Here is a 23,774-nt window from a genome sequence, read left to right on the forward strand (position 1 = left end):
ACTTTGGTGCTAAATATAACAGACAATAAAGACAGGACTACATAAAGTGCAAGTGTGCAAAAATTGCAGAACAATTGCAAAAGAATAAAACAAAACAAAAACAGTGCAACACCAGACAAAGCACAGCAATACAGACACAAGACAGTGCAGTAGAAAAGCAAAACAATGACAGTGGGTTGTGCAAAATGACTGAGCATTTTGCAAAAGTAACTCGATGTATGAAGGTATACCTGTGTGTGTCAGTCCAGTCACTGAGTGTTCAGGAGTCTGACGGCTTGGAGGAAGAAACTGTTTCAAAGTCTGGCAGTGAAGGCCCGAATGCTCTGGTACCTCTTGCCAGAAGGCAGCAGGGGGAAGAGTGTGTGTGAGGGGTGTGTAGGTTCCTCCACAATGCTGGTGGTTTTGCTGATGCAGTGGGTGCGATAGGTGTCTGTGATGGAGGAAAGAGAGGCTCCAATGATCTTCTCAGCTGTTCTCATTATCCATTGTAGGATATTGCAATCCAATACGGTGCAGTTACCGTACCAGACAGTGATGTAGCTGCTCAGGATGCTCTTGATAGTCCCTCTGTAGAAAGTGGTAAGAATGGATGGTGGGAGATGGGCTTTTCTCAGTTTCTGCATGAATTAGAGATGCTGCTGGGCCTTCTTAGTTATGGAGCTGGTGTTGAGGGACCAGGAGAGGTTTTCCACCAGGTGAACACCAAGGAATTTGGTGCTCTTGACGACCTCCACAGAGGATCCATCGATGTTCAGTGGATAGTGATCTCTCCGTGCTCTCTTGAAGTCGACGATCATCTCTTTTGTTTTGTCCACGTTCAAAGACAGTTGACTCTACACCAGTCTGTTAACTGTTGCATTTGTGTAGCACTTTTCAAAACACAAAGTTGCAGAGTGCTTCACAGTTTCAGTAAATGCCACACATTAAAGATAAATATACATATTTCAACATACACACATGCATTCATGCAGGGTTGCAAGCTATGGCTGAAAATTAAGTGGAAAAGATTAAGGGACAGCTAACCTATAAAAATGAGTTTTTAGCAGTCGTATAAAGAAAATGAAAAAGAGTTATCCTGACTGCAAAAACCTCAAAAGCACAATCTTCTCTGGTTTTAAAATCAGTTAAGAGACCCTGGTTAGAGGGTCAGAGGCCAGCTGCCGTGACAAGGTTTCAGAGACTGCTGGATAAGCAGGGGCGAGTCCGTGTTGACATTTATATTTTGGTAACAGAATTTTAAAGTAGATTTTAAATTAATATGAATTGTGCAACATGAATTCTGGAATATCTGTAGAAGCTGGTGAAGGCATGCCTTCACCAGCTTCTACAGATATTTTCGATCAAAAATGATGATATTTCGATCAAAAATGATCAAGGTGAGAGAAAAGTGTGAACTACAGGTTCCAGATGATTGAATGACAGTAAAGGTTAATTTTTTTCAATATTTCTGAGGTGAAGGGAAAAAGACTGGATGAGCTCCACTGAGGTGTTAGAGTAAAAGTTAGTCAAAGATGATGCCAAAGTTTTTAGCATATGATTTTATGTTATTGGCAAGGGGGCAAAGCAATGGCTAGCCTCCTTAGAGAAACTGTCTGGGCCGAGCAGTAGAACCTCAGTTTTACTGGAACTGAGATGGAGGAAATTTGAATATATACACTCAGTAATGGCAAAGAAGCATTTGTTGAGTCAGGAGACGCTGTCGAGGTTGCTGGGCTTTACAGAAAAGTATAGCTGTGTGTCATCTGTATAGCTGTGGTAGGAGATTCCATTAAAACCATTAGACAGGTGACCCAGGGGTAATGTATGTAAAGAAAACAGAATTGGTCCAGGGACTGAGCCCTGGGGGACTCTACATACGAGTGATGAGAACTTACACTGCAGCAGAGCTTGGGGAGAGTCTGTGCTGGCGGACGTGGGTTACTGGACTGGTAGTCTGGTTGCCACTGGGTGGCAACCAGGCTTGGGGGCTTGTGGATGCGGGGGTGCTCCTCGTCTGGGCTGGGGCTCTGGCTGGGCCTCAGGGGCTTGGGTCCTGAGGGTGGTGTGTCACTGAGGTTGTGGATGGGTGTGTGCATGGGCCCCAGCCCTGGCATGGGGGGCCTCTGGAGCATTTGCGGAACTGAGGGTCCCTTCAAATGGCAGGGAGGTTGTTACATCCTTGCAGGTCTCTGTTCTTCAGGAGTTCACTCTGCAGGTGAGGGAGAGATATAGGAGAGGTGGAGAATGAACTCAACCTGGGTGTCTACTGTTTTATGTAGTCCGGAAGATAATTGGATGATGGGGTGGGGGTAGAGCCCCGGGCTCTGTGAGGCTTGGTGGTGCTACTGCTGTGGGTCCCGGTCTGGATGGGCCTGGACCCCCTGCCCTTGGTGGATTCTGGGGAATGGGGGCGCCTACTGGGATCAGCAGGGGACCAGATAAGTCGAGCGGGACTAAAATAGAAAGCTCACCTTTATCTGAGTGTATTAGAATATCGTTAGTCAATAAAGCTGGTTCAGTGCTGTGGGTATATCTCTAACCGGACTGGAATTTAAACGATAAACGACTTGACAGACTTTCTCAAGGATTTCAGAAATAAATGTGAGTTTGGAAATTGTCCTGTGAGTATCTGAAACAGTGGGATCTAAGTAGGGTTTTACAGCAGAGTAAAGATGCTGGCTGTAATCTAGAAGGCGGCCAGATAAAAAGGATTGATTCATAGACAGAATCTGAGGGAGATGAGGCATAATGCCTTTGATGAATTTAGGAGGGATAATGTCCACTGGGCGGGATGACAGCGTCCATGTGTGAGACTATATTGAGAAGATCTGTCGAGGAAACCGGTTTAAAGTCAAAGAACAGGACGTGAACAGCAGACTGACGAGTCTGCTGATGGCGTCAAACAATAACCTTGGATGGTGTTTCTTGTTAATCAAATCAGCAAAATAAGATGTTCTCACATCTTTTATAAGCTGGTTGAGGATAGTTAGTAACTCCTTCACATGGGAGGGAGTCACTCTCACCTGCTGCACATCCTTTTCAGCTCAGTCTCTCTGCCTCTACAAGTCCTTCTCTCCTTCCTCAGAGTCCAGCCTCACTATAAACCTTACCTTTGCCTCATAATCACATTTATCTCAGTGTGATTCTCTCAGTGTTTAACATTTTGAGCATGTCAGGCTGTGCAACTCATTATTATGACTGTTTGTCCTTCAGTCATGACTGTACTATGTAAAGCACCCAGATACTTACTGAGGTTATACATACTGTAACAGACTGCACCTCCTGTACAAAAGCCAAAGTTAGTGCAGTGGAACATTTGCTTAACTCAGAATTAAGGAAGAAGCAGGAAAATGCAAGCTCAGGCTGAAAGGCCGGAGTGTGTGAGGATAGCAGAACATCTGGTGTATTTGATAGAAATCCACTGAGTGATAGCTTTAAATAAAGTGTTTGTGTGTGCATGTTTGTGGGTTTAATGCTGTGCTGGTGAAATCTCTGAACCACAAACATCACCCAGCGACTTTATGACCTGATATTTTAGGAATTATTAACAGAGTTGTTCTCTAGTTTGATTCCTATCAGCCTGCCAAAGTTTAAAGTGCAGACTCAAACTTCCAACCATCCCAGCAACAATCACACATGTTCACCTGGTCAGGTGTCAAAAATCAGCTTTATTTCACATTTACAAAACCATGAAGCCCACAGAGAGGTGTCTGTGTCCCAGAACCACCAGGAACAACACTGACACAAATATGGCAACAGGAAACAGAAATGTGTTTTCCTCAGTTTACAAAAACACACAGCAGTAAACGCATAGCACTTCCTGTCGGGACGTCCTCCTAGATCCGAAGACCAGACTACAGAACCACGATGAACCCAACCCGAAGCACTTTCTTTATTTTCTTACATAATATTAGCATGTGTTCATACGAAACATGGCCCAAGGTCAAAGTAATAACACTAGCATGTGAATGTAATCCAGAGTAATCTAAAGTAACCCAACGTAAAGTAATCTAGTCTCAAGCCTGCTCTTAGCACTCAGCTTCAACGCTGTTCTATATTTTTGTCATTACATTAGATTTCTTTATGTGGTCATCTCCTGTGGGCAGCACAGCTCACAGGTACAGAGTGCTGCCCCTCAGTGGGTTTTCAGAAGCTGGCCAATCAGAAGGAAGTAAGATTTTAAAGAAGGATGACTTTAAAGAGAGAGGAGCTAAAAGTGTTTATTGAGCTGAGAAGCAGAAGAAGAAGTTAAAAAAAGTTGGGTTTTTTTAAAATTATTTTTGAATCATAGGAGGGTAAAACAGCTGATTAGAGCTGCAGGTTAGCTCAATGGTTCTCCTTTAACGTGAAAGATGATCACATGACCCTTACTGATCTTTCAGTTCATTTAATCTTCGAGCTAAATCTGCAAACACCTGACTGCTTGGAATGAAATGACATAAATCACTTGATTCAGACATCTGCTAATGTAAACGTGATGCCACCCTCTCCAGGTAACACCTGCAAAAACCCAAACGGGTAAGGCTGCTGAGTGGACCTTTATCGGCCCCTGTGAACACTGTCATGCTGTGGTTTAACCTGCCTGACTTCCATTTGTGCATGCTTCACTCATCCAGCCACTCTTCCCATCCCTCCTTTGTTCTTCTTCCTTGCAGATGAACAGTCAGCAGGTGTTTAACCACAAAGAAACACTACACAGGTGATCATGAGAGTTTGGGGCAGCTCGGTTCCCACACAGCAGCTCCATGTCAACTTACACCGTATGTATTTATACACATGAATCCTCCGTCACCACACATCTGTCTGAATCTGAGCAGTCACGAATCCTTTTGAAGACAACACGGGGCCTGTTTCCATACCCCCCCCCCCTATGACTCCAAGTAATCGTCATCATGTTTCTGTACCCAGCCAGCAGGAAGCTCCGTCTGCCCACTTTCTGTACACGTCCATGTAATGCATGATGTCACATCATTGCTCTCTGTCCTCTGTCTCATGTGGTTTTCTCCTTCTGGCTGCAGGTCCTGTCTGTAGCCTCTAGGTGGCGCTGAAGCGATTCCTGCACTGGGCTCTTCTGCTGGTCTTTGAGAGGGAGATTCCTCCGTTTGACGGGCAGCACAAATGCGACCAGAATGCAGCCGATGTGGAGGCTAAAGTACCAGGAACTGCAGAGAAGATGAAAATTCAGAAATGCTGCTATGAGCAGTCAAAGTTACACATGAATTAAACCTGGGTTAAACAAGGTTTAAACCTGGGCTGCACCAGCAGTAAACCTGAAATATATCTTAGTTAAACCTGGAATAACTTATATTAAACCTTGGAAAAACCTGATATAAACCTGGGTTAAAGCTGTGTTAAACATGCATTAAACCTGGATTGAATCTTGATTAAACTTTGGTCAACCCTTTCTGACTTACTGACCTGTAGAACTTCATGGATGGACCCACAGACAGCAGGACAAAAGGTATCACCGTGTAGCAGATGGCAATCTGAGTGGCTGCCCACGTGATGACATCATAGACCAGTTTGTGTACGGAGGAGTGCAGGAAGTATGGTCGAACGTTGTGTCTGACCTGAGGATGAGAAGTTAACATGGATGACTGCTAAAATGGACACAGGTCTCATTTCAAAGGCTTAGCAGCAACATCAGTTAACAGATAACAGCTAACTGCTAACAGATAATGGCTAACAGCTAGCGGCTAATAGCTAACAGCGGCTCACCGCTCTGGCTGCCAGCGTGATGACGATCCCTGTGAGGAAAGTGAGGTAATATCCTGGATAGGCTCCGTGCCACATGGCTGACAGGATGAAGGTGGCTGCTGTCGGATGGTAGGGACATCGCTCATAACACACCCTGTCAATCAGAGATAAGGGGTCAGAGGTCACAAACAGTCATTTTTACACATGCCAGGTACAGATTCCAGATCAGGTAACTGAGTGTGACCTTTTGAGCCAGTGTGCTGTCTGAATGTTCCAGTTGTCCAGGAAAACTTTGAAGCTGGTGGCAAACTGGAAGCAGACAGAGATCCGTTAGACTGATGTTATCAAACCATTTTAGTGACTCGTAAACTTGTCCAGGTCTGTGATGGTCCTGACCTCGATCTTCAGGATCCTCAGATTGGAGATGAGGTCCCAGCGAGCAGAGCCGTCGCTGTCGTAACCATTGAATCCAAAACCGGCGGCGTTGTTGATGGCGTCAGCTGTAGCACAGATGTGACTGGTCAGAAATTTAGGTATGAACAGTGTGTTTGTGCTAACGGTGAACCCAGCATTTTCATTTCAGCACAAATGATCGGTTAGATTTTGATTTTAATCCAATTTCTCTACAGCAGCACATGAAGGTTTATTTGCACAAAGCAGATTTCAGCCACCCACCAAGCGTCCAGACGAAGTAGTACTTGGGTCTGGTAGTCAGCATGGACAGGTACAGGTAAACCACTTGAGCATAGAAAGGTGTGTTGGCAATGAAGTCGTCGTCGATGTTTCGCTCCACTGGGAAAACCTTACACACTGACAGAAACACCAGCAGGCAGAAGAAGGAGGTGGTGACCTTACGTACGACCTCCATCTGTGGAGAAACAGAGTATTCATTCAGGTTCAGTATGTCTTAAATTCAGTCAGCAATCATGAACAAAAGAAGAAATAGATTACGCTCCTCAGTTTAAACGTCTCAAAGGTAAATGTCTTAAACCTGCTTTCTGTTTAATGTCAAGCAGGGGCGACTGCTCATACTGTAAATACAGGTATACCTTAGTCATGCGACCTACATTTGGGGAGGGCTCACTGTGCCTCAACTTGCTGCTGGACTTCCTTTCATCCTTATAGTCTCTGCAGCGTCGAGGGTCTCCCTCGATGAAGCCGATGTAGTCGTTGTAGGAACAGGTGGGGCCAGCCAGGATCCCCATGAAGTTACAGTTGTAGCTGAAGTACTCCAGCAGACTGGGCATTCTCCTAAATAAATAGAGGGTTAAGACCATTTCACCACAATGCTTTCTATTGGCGACTCCTGTGAATGTTGTATGCTATGGAAACGTGCTCCAAAAGAAGGCATGGAGGACTATTCAATTTTCAATTCAGTTTTATCTATACAGCGCCAAATTACAACTACAGTTGCCTCAAGGTGCTTTTTACAGTAACTTACAAGAATACAAAGAAAACAGAGAAAACCCCAACAATCACACGAGCCCCTATGAGCAAGCACTCTGGTGACAGTGGGAAGGAAAAACTAAATTTTAACAGGAAGAAACCTCCAGCAGAACCAGGCTCAGAGAGGGGCGGCCATCTGCTGTGACCGGTTTGGGTGAGGGGAGGAAGACAGGACAAAAGACACGCTGTGGAAGAGAGCCAGAGATTAATAATAAATGAACCTTAAGTTTGATATAAAAGATCTGTTTTCACACGCCTTAATTTCTATCACTGTTGGGATTCTGTTCTGCTGTGGTGGGCCATCAGAGTACTTGCAAAATGGCTTCATTAAATTCTGTATGTCAATAAATAATGTTCAGTTTCTTGTACTAATCTCTTTTTATTGAACCAATGATTTAATGCGAGAGGTGTATGAACACATGAGTGACGTGAGTTAAGAAGAAACACCCAGTGCATCATGGGAATTCCCCAGCTACCTTCACCTATTGCAGCATAACTAAGGGAGGATTCAGGGTCACCTGATCCAGCCCGAACTATATGCTTTAGCAAAAAGGAAAGTTTGACGGCTAATCCTAAAAGTAGAGATATTGTCTGTCTCCTAAATCCAAACTGGAAGCTGGTTCCACAGAAGAGGGGCCTGAAAACTGAAGGTTCTCCCTCCCATTCTACTTTTAAATACTCTAGGAAAAACAAGTAAGCCTGCAGTGTGAGAGTGAAGTGCTCTAACAATATGATACTATAAGGTTGTTAAGATAAGATGGGGTCTGATTATTCAAGACCTTGAATGTGAGGAGCAGGATTTAAATTCTGGATTTTTAATGGAGCCAATGAAGGGGAGACAGTAAAGGAGAACCAGAACACAGAACAAAGAGCTAATGTGATTGGCATAGTGAGACTTGTAGTAAAAACCTCAGTTAGAAAAGCTCTCTAAAAGTACATATCCATTTATCATGTCTGATATTTAGCTAACATCTGCACAGACAGCATGCTAATGCTAAGCTAGCCAAGAACTTAAGAGTGATGAAAGAGCGGACTATATGTAGACCCCAGCCAGACCCTGAACTACAACAGGTTAACAAAGGCAGTTCTACCTGTTCATGTTTCTAAAGCAGAATCACCATGACGACTGCTCTGAAGTCTGTTTGGCTGGTTTTAACTTTGCTTTTGTTCAAACTTCAAGAGTGTGTGTGTCCTTATTAGCACAGAGATCTGTGTCAGTGTGCGACTGTAGCTTCAGGTGTACACTGTTCATTGATAATTATCAGACTGTGCTTCAGGTTGGAGTGACATGAAGGTAATGTAACAGGTTGTGTAAGAAATTACTTTCTTCAGTGAGTAATTAAGTAACATACAACACTACTTTTAATATAAGTAACAAGTAATGTGCAATAGATTACTTTTTTGAGTAACAACTCTAACACTGTCTTGATGCATGCTAAATCACCCAGGTAAGTAAAAGGTTGATTCTGTTCATCTGGATGTAACGTTTTTAGTGGGGGAAACATTTCGTCATTTATCCAGGCGACTTCTTCAGTCTCAGTTGACTGCAGGTTTCCCTAATCTTATAAACAGTAGATTTGCGCAATAATTGAAACCAGCCCACTGATTGAACAATTTGCTGGGAGGTTGGTTTATGATAATTAATATGCAAATATTCATGACCACTAAGATGGCGAAAGATGTACCCTTAGGCCCCCTTCTTGATTAAGAGATGGTCTTTCCCCTTTCACGTAAATGGCCTCCTTGACTCAACCAGCGCTCCTAACTGTCCAGGATGTTTACATCTTCATCATTGAAAGAGTGTCCACTGGCCTGTAGGTGTGAATAGACTGTGGAGTCCTGGCCTGACAAGTTAGCTCTTGTGTGCTGTGCCATCCACTTAGCCAGAAGTTGTTTAGCTACCCTGATGTATAATGGCAGTCCTTCTGGCACTTAACAGCACACACTACATTACTCTGTTTGTGTCGGGGGACCAGGTTTAACCTGAGTAGCGAAAGACCGTGGGGGGTTTGAAAACGATGTGCCGGGAGTTCGCTGTTCTCGCCGACTCTAGTGAGCCTTGACCTCCCGTTCACCTATCAAGCTAGTGGGAAACTAGTCTCTGAAAATGTCTGAGCATTTTTGCAAATATGCGATGTCTTGATAAATTGAGCAGATATTTGAAGTTCACACAGCTACATTCTCTGAAAATATCTTAAAAGTTTATTTTGTGAACCAGAAGGAGCAATAAGAGTGATATTAAAACTAAGTAGCTGCCGCCATTGTTGGAAACTGGAAATTGGCTGGGCCACGAAGGATACACCTGACCCATCCTTCAAATCTGGGGAAAAGCAGGACGCATTTGTCGACCGCATTTGGAGGAGTCTTTGAATTGGGACAGCCTTTGTCGCGTCACCTTTACGTACTTGGCCTACAAAAGTGCAGCTGTCTATTGTAATTTTTTAGTGTATGCTAAAATAAAAATAAAAGTGTTCCATATCACCTGTTTGTTTTTATTCAAGCATACGTGTATACTATTTTTATTGATAGAGAGATTAAGCTTGTGTTTCAGTCATGTAGTGACTGTGCTTATTATGAGGCTTATTAGACATTATAAAACAGATGATACATAATTTTGCCAAAGTGCTTAAGATCGCATTTGGAGGAGTCTTCAAATTGTGACAGCCTTCGTTGCGTCGCTGTCACGTAATCGGCCTACAAATGCGGCTTCCGAAGATATGGGTCGTGTCCAAATTTATGGGCTGCATCCTCCTGTGGACCCAGCCTTCGCGGTCTACGTGGGCCGGGTCCTCAGAGGGTCGGGTAGGCTGGAAGTAAACGGCTGGGGAAATTGGACGGTCTAGCCTTCTGATTAGCGTCACCGCTGTCTCGGTGGAGTTTAAGAAACTCAGCCGTCTGCTCCTTGCTATCTAAAATATAACAGGACACTGGCGTAAATTCTCGACCATCTTATACTTCTGTTTAATCAGTTTTCTATTTGATGTTTAGTCAGCTGTGTAAAAACCAAGGAGGAACCCACCCGGGGGATTAATAAAGTTTTATTTTATCTAATCTAATCTAATAACTTTAATCTCAGCCAAACCGATTTACTCATGAACAAACAAAACACTGAAAAAAGCCCAACAATAACATTTTTAGGTTGTCTAAGTGACTTATATATTACGTTTAACCCGAGTAGCGAAAGTCCGCGGTAATCTGAAATTGATGTGCCGGGAGTTGTGCCATTCTCGGCCGCATCGAGCTGGTGGGTAGCAGACGTCTCCGAAAACGTCGAAGCACTTTTGAAAATATGCGATATCTTGATAAACCGAGCAGATATTTGATGTGTAAGTTTATTTTGTGACCCAGAAAGATTAGTATGAGTAATTTTTAAAACTTAGTAGCGGCCGCCATTGTTGGAAACTGGAATTGGCTGGGCCGCGCTATGAATTCTGGGATATGGTAGGCCACAAAGGACACACCCGACCCATCCTTCAAATTCGGATTTGTCGGCTGCATTCGGAGGAGTCTACGAATTTGGACAGCCTTCGGCGTGTCGCTGTGACGTAATCGGTCTACAAATGCGGCCTCAGGAGGATGCAGCCCATGAATTTGGACACGACCATGCAGTCCCTGGCTGTATCCCAATTCAGGGTCTGCAGCCTTAAAGGCTGCATTTTAAGGCCGATTACGTCACGGTGGCGCGCCGAAGGCTGTCCCAATTCAAAGGCTGCTCGAAATGCGGCCCTCAAATGCGTCCTTCATTTCCCTGAATTTTAAGGCTGTGGCAGTGTAGACTTCGAGGCCCAACATATCCCACAATTCATAGCGCGGCAGTCGGTGTGGATAATTTTGCCACAGACGGCAGAAGCGGAGCGCCCGAAGAGTAAACTTTAAGTAAGTACTGAATATTATGTCACTTATTTATGTGCAAATGTTTAATAACGAAGAACATTAAAACATTACTGTTGGCCACATGTCGGCAAAGTTATGTGACATTAGTGACGTTTGTACTAACTTGGTTTTAAAGCCTTTACTTTAAAATATACGCCGTTCAATAGCTGACCTTAATCTTTCAGACAATGATCAAAGCTCATGTAGAAACAAACAAACAAATGAACAAAAGATTTTCTCCTTCATTTCTGTCAAACAAAGCTGTATGAAAGGTTTCCAGCTGTTAGTATCATGGTTGCTAGGCAACCTGGGCGGCTAGACCGTCCCATTTTACAAGCCTCGCACTTCCGGCCTTAGCGGTCTTTGAGTACGCGGCCCTCGTGGACCGTTAAGGCTGCAGACCATTGACTGTTTTCTGCAGTCAATGCTGCAGACCCTGAATTGGGATACAGCCCCTGAATCTGGACACAGCTATGATACCGAAGACTGCTCCTTCTTCTTCTTCTTTGGCGTTTAACGGCAGCTGGCATCCTTGTAGATGCATTGCTGCCATCTTCTGTTTCAGTCCGTTATTACACTCTTAAATCCTACTACTTATTCCTGTGTCTTGCAGGATCTTAAAAAGCTTCAAATGATGCATTGACTATTAAATTACTCTGCAACGATTTTGATAGTCGACGTAATCGTGACTAGTCGACTAATCATGGCAGCCCTACCTTCCTTGTGAATTTGATGTGTTGGTCCATCGAGTTAATGTGATCCATGAATTGTGGTACGTCCCGTGCTGAGATTTGATTTTCACCCAGGTGTCATCCACATATCTGAACCAATGACTTGGTGGTGTTCCATAGTTGGATAAAAGAGCCCTCTTTTCCACTTCTTCCATGTACACGTTGGCCACAGTGGGTGAGAATGGGAGAATGGGAAATCCTGGCACACCCATGTTTCTGACTGTAGTACTGACCCTTGTATGTGAAATAGGTGGAATTAAGACACAGTTCCAAAAGTAAACACACTTGGTCAATGCTGAGAGTGGTCCTGTTGCTAAGGTTGGGGTCATCCTGTAATGTCTTACGAACTACCTCCAACGCTTCAGTGACTGGAACACAAGTGAAGAGAGATGTAACATTATATGAGACCATTGTTCATCTGCCTCCATAATGACATCTCTCACCTTCTCAATAAAATCCAAGGTGTTCTGGATGTGCTGTTCAGAGCTGCCTACCATTGATTGATTAATGTTCAAGGAACTGACCTCACAGCCGATTGTTCATTTAGTGGCTAATTTCAGTTATTGTGTAAATGTACTGTTTGTAAGGTTGAGGAAACATGCAGTCAGCTGAGACTGAAGAAGTCACCTGTATGAGTGACGAAACGTCCAGACGAGCAGAATCAACAACTTTGAACTCCAACACTGCCGATAACGTGATGAAAAATGAAGGCCACAGAATGAGGATTGTTCATGCAAAGATCTACTAAGAGCAGGAAGAAGACCATTCAAAGGGTTCCACTATGTCATGAGTTTTGAAGGACTGATCCAGTAAAAGTGACTCCTCCGAGTATTTTTTGTTTTTAGTTTAGGTGAAGCTATTTTTTCATACTAAACCTGTTTTGCATGAACAGAAGTACAGCTGGAAGTTGCATCACTTTTAGGGAGAAATATTAGGGCGGAGATACCTTTGATTGACAAGTGTCTACCATGGAGGCATGGATTTTGTCTTAAGCTCCACCCTCCTGCCTGAACATGGTGATTTCTGCTCCAGTAAATAATGTTTCTACCGTGAACAAACCTTATTGCCAGAATCTTCTGTCCCGCCGTCAAATGTTCCTCCTTCCGAGCCATTCCTGTCAGAAACACAGAGTGGACAGTAAAACCTGCAGGATTTACGGAAAACAGCCCGTCTGAGAGTGCAGCTCACCGTCATGGATCTCAAATGCCAGACTGGTGATCTTCTGAGTGATGACCATCATGGGGCTGCAGAGAGGGCAGAGGCAGAGATTAGAGCCTGGACACGGGGAGGCATTTAGGAGTGAATGGGCCACAGAGCGGAGGCGTTACCCTGTGAAATCGGCGGTGTACATGCCGTAGTCAAAGACGTACACTCGAGTGATCTGACACAGGCTCAGGTATGTGAGCGCCACCACTAGGCAGTACCTGGAAAAACACAGAGAACAGGCTGTCATTCAACTTGGGGTCGGCGGTCCTGACGGCCTCACTGAGGTCTGAGGACCTCTGTGATGATCTGGCTCACTCAGGTTTCTGGCTGTAGCTCATGTGAAGCTCCACGGATTTAAGACCTTCACCAGTCTGAAGTTTGCATCCTTTTGAGGACAGAACACCTGGTGCAGTCATGTTTGTTTGGCTGAAAGGAGCACATTGTTACTTTTACAACATCAGAATCTGTGGAAGTCCTTTTGTGCCAGTATTCATGACCTAATGTTCACAGAGCTGGAAATAACAGAGGTCCGACTGTGAGCTGCTCTCCTGACATCAAAGGTGATAAAAAGTTTCCTCATTAACCCTGAGCTCATTAATGGCTTGTTAGCAGCGTTTTAATGCATGTCGCGTGTGACGCTCACTTGTGCATGTGTTCGACTCCGGTGAGGATCATGATGCCGTAGGTGAGTCCGCTCTGAACCAGGAAGTGGAGAGCATACCTGTAAAACAAGGAGAACACAGAGCATCATCTTAAGACACCAGCTGACCAGAACACGTGATGTGTCTGCTGCTCCTGTGACGGATGCTCACATTAAACATAATGAGCTTGGTGTACAAACAGTAATCTCTGTGAGCCAACGCTCAGGCTGCCCTCAACACTCAGTCAGTCACAGCATTTTTCCCTCTGGGATCTGGATGATGTCATAGAGAGTTTGTTTTAGGGTCATCTGACACACAGAGCGAATCAGAAGAAAGCTTTCTTAAAGGGGGGGAGCTAAAAGTTGTTTCAGATGGCGAGAAAATGAAAGAAGGATTATTATGACTGTGAGTCATGCAAAGCTGCTCTAACAGCGGGTTCTTATTTAGTCCAGTCACATCTGATGTTTTCTGCTCCTGACAAGTCATTATTGTGTAATTTTTCCTTTACAGGTGAGATGAGCGACGCAGGTGTGACCTCTATCAGAGCTCTGATTGGTTCAATTTTAGGATAAGTCAGACTTTGGAGAGCTCAGTTTTATTGATCCTGAGTCGTAGTTGGTCTTACCAGCCGAAGCAGAACATGGCAAAATAGAGTCCCAGCAGCGTGGCCACCACGTGCCGGATGATGGGACTGGTCTTACTGGGATGGAGGAAGAGACGAAACCAGAAGGCGGAGATCAGAGCGCAGAGCTGGCACGCTACGAAGTTCACCTGCAGGTGAAGCAAACAGACAGCACGTCATTGGTGCTTCAGTACATCCAGGTGAGAGAGGGCAGACCCGCCCACCGTTAGACTGCTCTGCCTCCCTCAGGCTGACCCCTCACCTTCTCTAACACCTTCACAGAGGGGTGCTGCATGCTCATTGGCTAATCCTGCCTGCCTCCTGCTGAGGGGACCAAACCTGAGCGCCACCGCCCCCTCCTGGGTGTGAGAGAGGTGTCACATGACTCTTTCAGAACCAACACAAGCACAAAATGGCTGCCTTTTTCTCCAAGCAGCTCCTCCTGCAAGAAGGCGAGGAGGAGGAGGATCTTCATCATCATTAGCACAGTAACAGCCATGTTATTGTCCAGTCACCGTCTACTACAGACTAATACCAGAATACTAAGAAAATAACATCAGAGTACTATCTGACTAATATCTGTAGTAATGTCAGAGTATCAATAGTGCTGTCAGTTTTTGTAGTATTGTGTGTTTGTAAACAGAGCAATGATATCACCACCTGCAGTACTTTGTGTCTCTTTGTACTTGAAAACTCAGAATTAGAACAATCAGAGTTTTTTTACAACACTGTGAAGTCGAAGTACTCATCACTGAGTCACCATCACGAGGTATTTTCTTACAGTCTGAAGTTTTTATCAGAGTGTCCTGAAATATAAGACGTTACAAGACGCCTCGAAGCTACCTAAATGATACTCAGGCAAGTTTTACTGTGCCTGTCCCAAAGTACACATCTGAGTCAGGACGATGGGAATAAGGAGCAGCGAGATCTCTGGCTTTGATCTTTTACAGGTTTGAGATTTTCATGTTTGAATGTGTGAAAAAGGCCTGAAAGTTTGCTGATGCAGCAGTTTTCAAACAGTTCTCTGTAGTACTCTCTGTTGTACTGTTAGAGTATCTACAAACTGTTTAAAGGTTACAGCGGCCGTGTGTTCACACTATGGACCATAAATATTTATGAAAATCAGAGACGGTCGAGCAGAAGATGAAATGTGCTGTTTGAGATGGAGCGACCATGGTGAGGGTCGCACCCCCTGGCCTCCTTCTCGGAGCGCCTCTGGCAGTCCCCACTTCCTGCCTCGGAGGGAAGTGACACCAGAGCCTCCACTCAGAGGCGTGAAACTTGCTGTGTGGTGTAGAAACAGGATTTTTCTCTGAAGACTCACACACAATGACATCAGCCCACAGGAGATACTGGTATCATCAGTACTTCCCTGTAAAACTAGTAAACTGAGGCACCTGGTCACCTGAACCGGTTCCAGAGGCCTGGCTGTCAGCCAGTCAGAGGGTAGGTGTGTGCAGCAGCTCACCAGGATCACCTGGTGAAGGTCCACACAACCACACTCTGATCTACCATCTGCTGAGTGAGCAGCTGCTCCACCCCCTCTGAGCTCTGGACTGAGGAATGACCAATCAGGAGCTGACGTGGAGGTCATGGCTGTGCCTGGTTATCACCTGAGCCACACCTGCGTCAGAGAAGCTCCACACCTGACCCCAACGCAGACGAAACCTAAGAGGAAAGGTGGAGCCTCAGGAGCATCACGGGTGACAGATCACCCCCCCCCTCCCCTCCCCCCACCACCACCGACATGCCTTCCCCCTTCATCATCATCACAATAGTCCGCACAGCTGCACTCGTACATCCCCTTCCTCCTCCTCCTTACGTGAATGAGCAGCATGAAGCCTGTCCTCCATCACAGCTGCAGGAGTCTGCACGAGGCCTCCGCCCTTTACTTTTACGGACAAAGCCCTCCTCCCTTCCCCGTCCTCGCCTCTCTTTGTACCCCCGTCTCGGACCTCCGGAGCGGCGGCCGCCGAGGTCCGGGCTCCGGCGGCTCTTACCTGGTCCAGCGGCAGGTCGGTGAGCTCGCTGAGCGGCTGCAGAAGGCTGGAGCCTGTGCAGGCCGTGGATGGAGCTCCGTCGTCAGCCATAGTTCCGATTTTAGGCCGACCGTACTGCTTCTGATACCGGCTGCAGCTGCGCAGAGGCGGCGGAGGCTCCGTGATCCACCGGAGGTCCGTGCCCGTGCGTCTGCGCGTGCTTCTCTGCTTTCTGCTCCGCCTCTCCCCCTCCGTCTGCCTCCTCCTCCTGCTGCTTTCTCTTCAGATCAGTCTCAGAAACATCTGTTGGCATCTGGCTAAAGAACACACACACACAGCTCACCGCCTCTGAAGGCAAAGTCTTTTTTTTAATCGTTTAAGTCTTTAAAGATAAAACTGGCAAAACAGGAAATCAATAACTAATAAATTAATAAATTAATTCATTAAAAAAAAGTTTGTCGGTCGCACTCAAAACTGATGGACTGAATGTGTTTTACTGTATATGAGAGCCATTCCTGATTTGATCAGAATCAGAATACTTTATTAATTCCTAGGGAAATTATATGGGTTACAGTTGTGTCAGTACAGTAGCATTAACAAAAACAAACTAGACTATTTATCAATACAGTATGTTAAGATATGAGAAATAGCATAATATATACAATACAAGTCACCAAGTAATAAATATTCAGGGTTGACATATGTGATTATAAATAAATATTAACAAATTGACAGAAACATTACAGAGTAAGAAAGACTGTGTGCCAAAAGGATGTAACTATTGTAGTGTTTACATTGTATTAGAAGGAGGAGAGATGGCCACAGGTAGGAATGATTTACTGTGGCGTTCATTGGTGCTTTTTGGTCACTTTTGGTAACCCTTTTGTATGCAGTATTCTGTGCAGTACAGTGCAGTATTTTTACTCACTGGGGATCTTATGAGTCTTCTGTTTTATTTTTTGGCCCCTCTGAAGCTTTTTGTAGCAGACGTGCAACGACTGCAGTTATTAATTTAATGTGAAGACAGACTCCGTTTGGAGATATAATAAATACAAGGTCACAAACTAGCTCAGAAACTTAGAAATCATAAGATAAAATAACCTTTATTAGTCCCACACGTGTGAAATTTGTTTTGTCACAGCAGGAAGTGGACAGTGCAAAGGTTATGTAGCAAAAATTAGAATATAATAAGAATAAATACAGTACACAACTGTACAGAATAGAATAAAATAAAATAGTATATAGAGTAGAATAAAATAGAATAAAATATACAATAGGATAAAAATAGAATACAAATTCTATATACAACTGAGTAAAAATACAACGATGCAAGAAAAGAGAATTGCACTTAGTGTTATTGCACATGTGTGGATGTGTGTGTTTGATCAGTTGGAGTCTTTGTTGTACAGTCTGACAGCAGTGGGGAGGAAAGACCTGCGAAATCTCTCCGTCCCACACCGTGGGTGCCGCAGCCTGCCACTGAAGGCTTAAATGTAAAAAATAATAAAAGTGGAAATAAAATGAAAAACGTGAGGCTGAATCCCTCTCACGGACCGTGAACGCCGTTTGTTAAACAGGTAAATTATCCAGCTGTAGTTCCGACTGCAAGCCAGCAGATGGCATTCAGGCTGAACTAAAGAGCAACAGAAGAAGAAAGGGCGGAAGTTGCGTCACGTTGTTTTGGCGTGTTGTCCTGGCAGCAGCAATTAGCTACGTTAGCACCTTAAGCTTCAGACAGAAAAATGTCAGCAGCCGAGGACGACACGGAACTGCGGGACCTGCTGATCCAGAATCTTGAGAACAGCGGAGCTCTGAACAAGCTGAAGGTGAAAGGTCACGTTTAACGTGAAACGCCCTGACGGCGGGATAGGCTACAGCTACTCGCAGCTAACGACTGCTAGCCGGCTGCTCAGAGACTGTTTCAGGTTTATTTTATTTAACCCAAGAGGAGAGATGAAGTTCTGACTGAGTGTAGAGGTTCAGCAGCTGTGTGAGCTCTGTTGCTGCTGTTGTCGATCAAGCAGGATCTAACCTTTGAAACCGGTTTAAACATCCGCGAGAGTAGATGAGACATTTTATTACTAATAACGTGTAACTGCGGCTCAGCATAGAACCTCAAAGCTCACAGCCAGGAAGAAGAAACCTCACAGAACAAATAAAAATAGTTTTCCTTTTTTATTTCCTTTCACGCCCTGTTTTTGTCATGTGACTCGACAGCGTCAGGTGAATTGAGCTGAGAAAGACTCACCTCCAAACCTGAAACCACTCTTATTGATATCTGATCAGTTTGTGACTGATATCTGATCAGTTTGTGACTTATATCTAAACTAAGCGCTGTGTGGATGGTGCAGGTCTAGTTTCGTGCGTGCTAACTTCAGCACAGTTGGAACCCATCAGCCTAAAATGTGATCCAGGAACCAGGAAGATCCGCGCTCATATAAAAATAATGTGAAATACAGCAAATGAATGAAACGCTGTTAGTCCTGCAACACGCTGGTGACCCGTCCAGGTGTGTCCCGCCTCTGGGAGAGGCTCCACCCCCCCACGACCCTGTATACTATGACTGGAAGAAAACTGATGAATGGAAATGAAATAATATTTAGGAAACCCTTTTAGTTTGAAATATCTGTCATGAATGACATGTATGAATTTACTGATCGGTTTCAATAACTGCCTGTATTGATGACATGTTCCTGCAGGCGGAGATGAGAGCGGCGGTGTTCCTGGCAATGGAGGAGCAGGACAAACTGGAGGTGAGTGATTCACACAGAAGTTGATCAGTCAGTGCTGTCCGTCATAGTCCAAGATCAGGACAATGCCAGACAAAACCTCCCACTCACTCTGTGACATGCTGGCCAGTCACAACGAGAGCATGAGATTATACGTAATGCAGCACTGAACAATTCCTCCATCTAATGCACAGCACACACTAAAATATCTGCACATAACAAGGGCAATGTTAACCATATATATTTAATTTGTGTAGCATACTGGAATATTTATAATAAGAGCTATTTTGCTATATTTTAACTTTAGTCAGTTCCAGGTTTAAGTGTCTCGGAGCGACTATTACTACGTCATTAATAAAGTATTCAAATTCAGGAATACGTGAGACAGCAGGTTCATGGTGTATTTAGATTAAAATCTAAGTTTGTAGCCTGGAAAAGTGAACAATGAGGTGGGAGGAGTCAGGAAGTTGGGAGGGGTCAATGATGGTCTTGCTGTGTGACTGACAGCTTTGACCTGCTCTGAGCTCTCGCCGATGTTTCTCCTCAGAATAAAAGTCCGCTGGTCAACGAGAGCCTGAAAAAATGTCTCAACACCAAAGACGGTGAGTTCCTCAACTTCCTCTTCTTGCCTGCCTGCAGCCGGTTGCACTGAGCAGCAACATTTCACGAGCAGGTTAGCAGTGATGAAGGTCATACTGCTTCATGGCTGTTATTTTACAGTTTTACTAAAATTAGTCCAACAGAAAGACTCATCAGCGAGAGAGTTCATAAAGGTTTAAATAATTTCAAACCTGCTCTAAAGAATCCCTCACTGACCCAGCAGCTTTCACTAAGAGTGAAACCGCCCGTGAGCACCATGGCGGAGCATCCGCAGGTTCATCATGCGTTTCTTTCTTATCCTGATGTCATCGCTCATCAGACTGCAGTATTTGTTACAATGGCAACAAGTAATAATAATCATATTAATAATATATTTTATTTGAGGGCGCCTTTCCAAGGTCACCTTACAAAGAGAAGAAGATATCAATAAAACAGTAGATTAAAATAGATTATAATAAATTAAAATACAAAAAACACAAAATACAACCACAAACAACAAATTTAAAAAAAAAACACGATTTGACAGCAAGTAAAATCTGTATTAAAGCGAGTAAGCCAGTTTAAACAAGTAGGTTTTGAGTTGTGACTTAAATAAGGAAAGGGAATCTATATTTCTTAAGGCTGAAGGAAGTGAGTTCCAGAGCCGAGGAGCAGAGCGACTGAAAGCTCTGTGCCCCATAGTGATAAGGCGAGCAGAAGGAACAACAAGATGAGTGGGGATATGAAGCAGATCACAGAGATAAGGAGGGTAAGATAAGGAGGTTATGAATACACTTAAATGTGAGAACTAAGATTTTAAAGTTTATCCTGGCTTCTATGGGCAACCAGTGAAACTGTTGAAAAATTGGGGTAATATGGTCTCTTAAGGGAGTACAAGTTATCACCAGAGCTGCAGAATTCTGAAGAAGTTGAAGTTTATGGAGGGACTTATTAGGGAGACCAAATAAGAGAGAGTTGCAATAGCACTCAAAACGTGCGGCTATCCTAAATGGGCATTCTTAAAGTCAGCAAAGAGGCACAGAAAAGAAGATCGGACACCAGCGAGGGAGGATAAGAAGGACAGACGCAACAACATTGTCATCCCCTATGTAGCCGGTGTATCAGAGAAACTCAGGAGGGTTTTCTCCAAGCATGACATCCCGGTGTACTTCAGACCCAGCAACACACTCAGACAAAAACTGGTTCACCCGAAAGGCAAAACGCCAAAACACAGACTTAACAATGTGGTGTATGCCGTACAGTGCAGCGAGGAATGCCCAGACCTCTACATTGGAGAGACCAAACAGCCACTTCACAAGCGCATGGCACAACACAGAAGAGCCACCTCCACAGGACAAGATTCAGCTGTCCATCTGCATCTTAAGGATAAAGGACACTCTGTCGAGGATGCCAATGTTCACATTTTGGACAGAGAGGACAGATGGTTTGAAAGAGGAGTGAAAGAAGCCATCTATGTCCACTGTGAGCGACCATCTTTGAACAGAGGCGGTGGTTTACGACACCAACTCTCTGCCATCTATAATCCAGTTTTGAGATCCCTTCCCAGACGCCTTAACGCCCACTCACTCCCTGGGCCATCTGACCTCAGGAATTCGCATGATAAGGTGGGGCCAGGTTTCACAATGAACTCACCCGAAACTCTGGCTGATTGGGACCCACACCCAGTTCCACACCTTGGCTCAGGCGATTAGAGGATCATCAGGGGGTCCTTTTGTCCCTCTGTGGGGGGACACTCCCACCAGGTTTATATCTGGGACTCTCCACCATTTGACCTTAGAACTGAAGAAGCCTCTCGGATGAGAGGTGAAACGTCTTCAAGTAACTTAAAGAAGTCCAGACGCTTTTCTTTGCAAGCTCCTTTGACTACGATGACCTGGATGACTGAGAACCTTCACAGACACGAGAGTTGCAATAATTGATCCAGGAAGTAATAAGACTATGGACAAGGATGGCAGCAGTAGGACTGGGCAATATATTTTATTTTATTTGTTTTTGTCTTATGCTTTTATGATTCTGTAAACTTCTTGCTTTTATGTTACTTTTATTCTACTGTGTACAGCGACCTTGAGTGTTTTAAAAGGCGCTTTCAAATAAAATGTATTATTATATATCGAGTTGGTTTTTTTTGTTGTTTTTTTTAAATATTGATATATTTTTATACGAGATATAAGATGTGACAGCATCGTTTATATCGATATGGTATATGCAATAGCGGTCCTAGCCTGTTTGGCGCCCCGGGCGAACACTCCCTCTGGCCCCCCTCCCCCGCCCACACACACACACACACTAAGGATTGTAAATGAACATAAAACTGTTGTCGGAACCATACTGAATTTCACCAGAGAAACACACACACACACACATATGAAGAGAGAGAGTATGCATTACATGCAAACGGCTACTAAACAGCCATCATAATTCGTCATACAATGAGAGCAGGACAAATTAACAATTGACAATGACTAATTAATATTAAAATCTGTAACCTAATGTATTTTTTGGAGTTTAGTCTGTTACTGTTACTATTTTTACCATTTCTTTTTGGAGCAACTGTAACGCACATAATTTCCTTAGGGATTAATAAAGTATTCTGATTTTGATTGTTTCAGGATGACCTGCCATTATCCAATGACACATCTGCTTACCTGTATCTTTTGCTCGTTTCTCCTCCTCTTCTTTTCTCTTTTTTCTAAACTGAGCACCTGATGGCTTTGAACTTTTCTTGTCCATCTTCCATTGGTTTTAATTTTGCACTCCAGTATGAACACAAATCCCCCAACTCGAGGATCACCACAACATAACCTAATAGACCTACACCTTAGTTCACAGATTCACTTTGTCTAAGGTTTATTTCCGAGATTTCACACAACCCAGGATTCAAATCATGAATACATATGGGCTTATATATTCAACATTATGAATGAAATGTGCTCTATTTGGAAGCAGCCGGCCCCTCCCCTTTCGACGGGTTGTGTGTGTGGCTTTAAATAATCAAACTGTAAATTATAAATTTTAAATTATTATTGATCCTTTTATCCCTAGTCCCCGGTCTCGGTGGGGCGGTGGGGAAGCTGTGGCGGGGGCATGGTTTGCTGGCCTGCTGCAGAGGAGGGGTGACACAGGCTGTATCCCAAATTTAGGGTCTGCAGCCTTAAAGGCCGCATTTTAAGGCCGATTACGTCACAGCAACGTGACGAAGGCTGTTTTTTTTTTTTTTTTAATTTTTTTTTCTTTTTTATTTGCACAGAAATGCACAACAATTATGGCAATCTCTACAAAGATTCTATTTTCCAACATGAAATATTATCAGAACAGGCTGAATTTCAGCATATATATGATAGATAATGAACAGGAAGTACAAACAACAACAAATAAATAAATAAAACCAAACCCAAACAGAATCAAAACAAAAAAACAAACAACAACAACAACAACAACAACAAAAAAACAAATAAACAAAAAAAAAAGGACATTATACGTTAGGGGTTTTCTAGCAGATCTAGTTCAATAATCATATGATTCAGAACCAGAGCTTGTTTTTTGTCCATAAATTTAACAGATGAGAGGAAGAGGCAGAGTTCTTTGTGAAAAGTAAAAAAGGATGGCTTTGTTTTCAGAAAACGACATTTGTGAATGAAGAATTTCCCCATAATAATTATTACATTTAAAACATTGTCAAGCTTCTTTTCTTTTCTTTTCTTTTCTTAGAGAACCAAAAATAATATCATTTTTAGAAAATTCAAGTAAGTTTGGAATCTTTGGAAAGAGCCAGTAGTGCACATCGTTCCATAGGGCTTTACAGAATATACAATCATAAAATAAATGTTCTGTTGATTCAATATCCCTATCACAAAAAGAGCAAGAATTATTATCAATAGCAAAGCGACGTCTGAGAAATTCTTTGGAAGGGTAAATACCAGAGAGTATTTTGTAGTGGACCTCCTTAGCTTTGGGAGGAATGGGAAGTTTTAGGTAATTTTTTCTGATCTCTGTCTTTTGATCACCGGAGAACAGATGTGAGATGGAATTTGGATTGCATCTATAAGGGAAAAAAACATTAGTAAATAATTCCCTAATTTGGGAATTTTTCAGACTGTTAGCTGTAAAGTTATGCCCATTTACCAAGAGTTCAGGGAGGTCAGGGGATCTATAGTCAGGGTTTTGAAAAAGATTATATGCTGTACACAGAATGTTTTGAGGGATAGCCTTAGTAATTTTTTTAAATTCTTTGTTATTTATTTGCAGATTATAATTGGTGGTGAAATCTTCTA

At 43.6% G+C, this 23,774-nt stretch overlaps 2 protein-coding genes across 8 annotated transcripts in view; one reads left to right on the forward strand and one right to left on the reverse strand.

Annotated features, from left to right (window-relative positions):
- Positions 1 to 3,627: 3,627 nt before the first annotated feature.
- On the reverse strand, positions 3,628 to 16,471 carry mboat2b (membrane bound O-acyltransferase domain containing 2b). 2 transcript variants are annotated; one of them, XM_085133975.1, is made up of 13 exons: positions 16,196 to 16,471; positions 14,199 to 14,344; positions 13,576 to 13,653; positions 13,055 to 13,150; positions 12,915 to 12,970; positions 12,786 to 12,840; positions 6,744 to 6,927; positions 6,352 to 6,544; positions 6,073 to 6,176; positions 5,921 to 5,985; positions 5,698 to 5,830; positions 5,398 to 5,549; positions 3,628 to 5,141 (listed from the first exon to the last, which is right to left on the reverse strand). In XM_085133975.1, exons 1-13 carry the CDS (start codon positions 16,283 to 16,285, stop codon positions 4,970 to 4,972), a joined length of 1,524 nt encoding a protein of 507 aa, XP_084990101.1. In that variant the 5' UTR covers positions 16,286 to 16,471; the 3' UTR covers positions 3,628 to 4,969. The 2 variants fall into 2 exon arrangements, with proteins under 2 accessions (XP_084990101.1, XP_084990102.1); XM_085133976.1 differs by lacking the exon at positions 16,196 to 16,471 and adding an exon at positions 16,018 to 16,187.
- Positions 16,472 to 17,809: 1,338 nt separating this feature from the next.
- The window catches only part of cep43 (centrosomal protein 43), a 39,857-nt gene continuing 33,892 nt past the window's right edge, over positions 17,810 to 23,774 (forward strand). For 4 of the 6 annotated variants that reach the window (XM_085133977.1, XM_085133980.1, XM_085133981.1 and 1 more), the window contains exons 1-3: positions 17,812 to 18,000; positions 18,874 to 18,927; positions 19,451 to 19,505. In XM_085133977.1, coding sequence (XP_084990103.1) covers positions 17,917 to 18,000; positions 18,874 to 18,927; positions 19,451 to 19,505 — 193 coding nt within the window. In that variant the 5' untranslated portion in view covers positions 17,812 to 17,916. Of the gene's footprint in view, positions 18,001 to 18,873; positions 18,928 to 19,450; positions 19,506 to 23,774 lie in introns of all 6 variants that reach the window. The other 2 variants (XM_085133978.1, XM_085133983.1) reach the window with 2 other exon arrangements.

The sequence above is a fragment of the Neolamprologus multifasciatus genome, chromosome 15 (genome assembly GCF_963576455.1).
Source record: "Neolamprologus multifasciatus chromosome 15, fNeoMul1.2, whole genome shotgun sequence".
NCBI classification, from domain to species: domain Eukaryota; kingdom Metazoa; phylum Chordata; class Actinopteri; order Cichliformes; family Cichlidae; genus Neolamprologus; species Neolamprologus multifasciatus.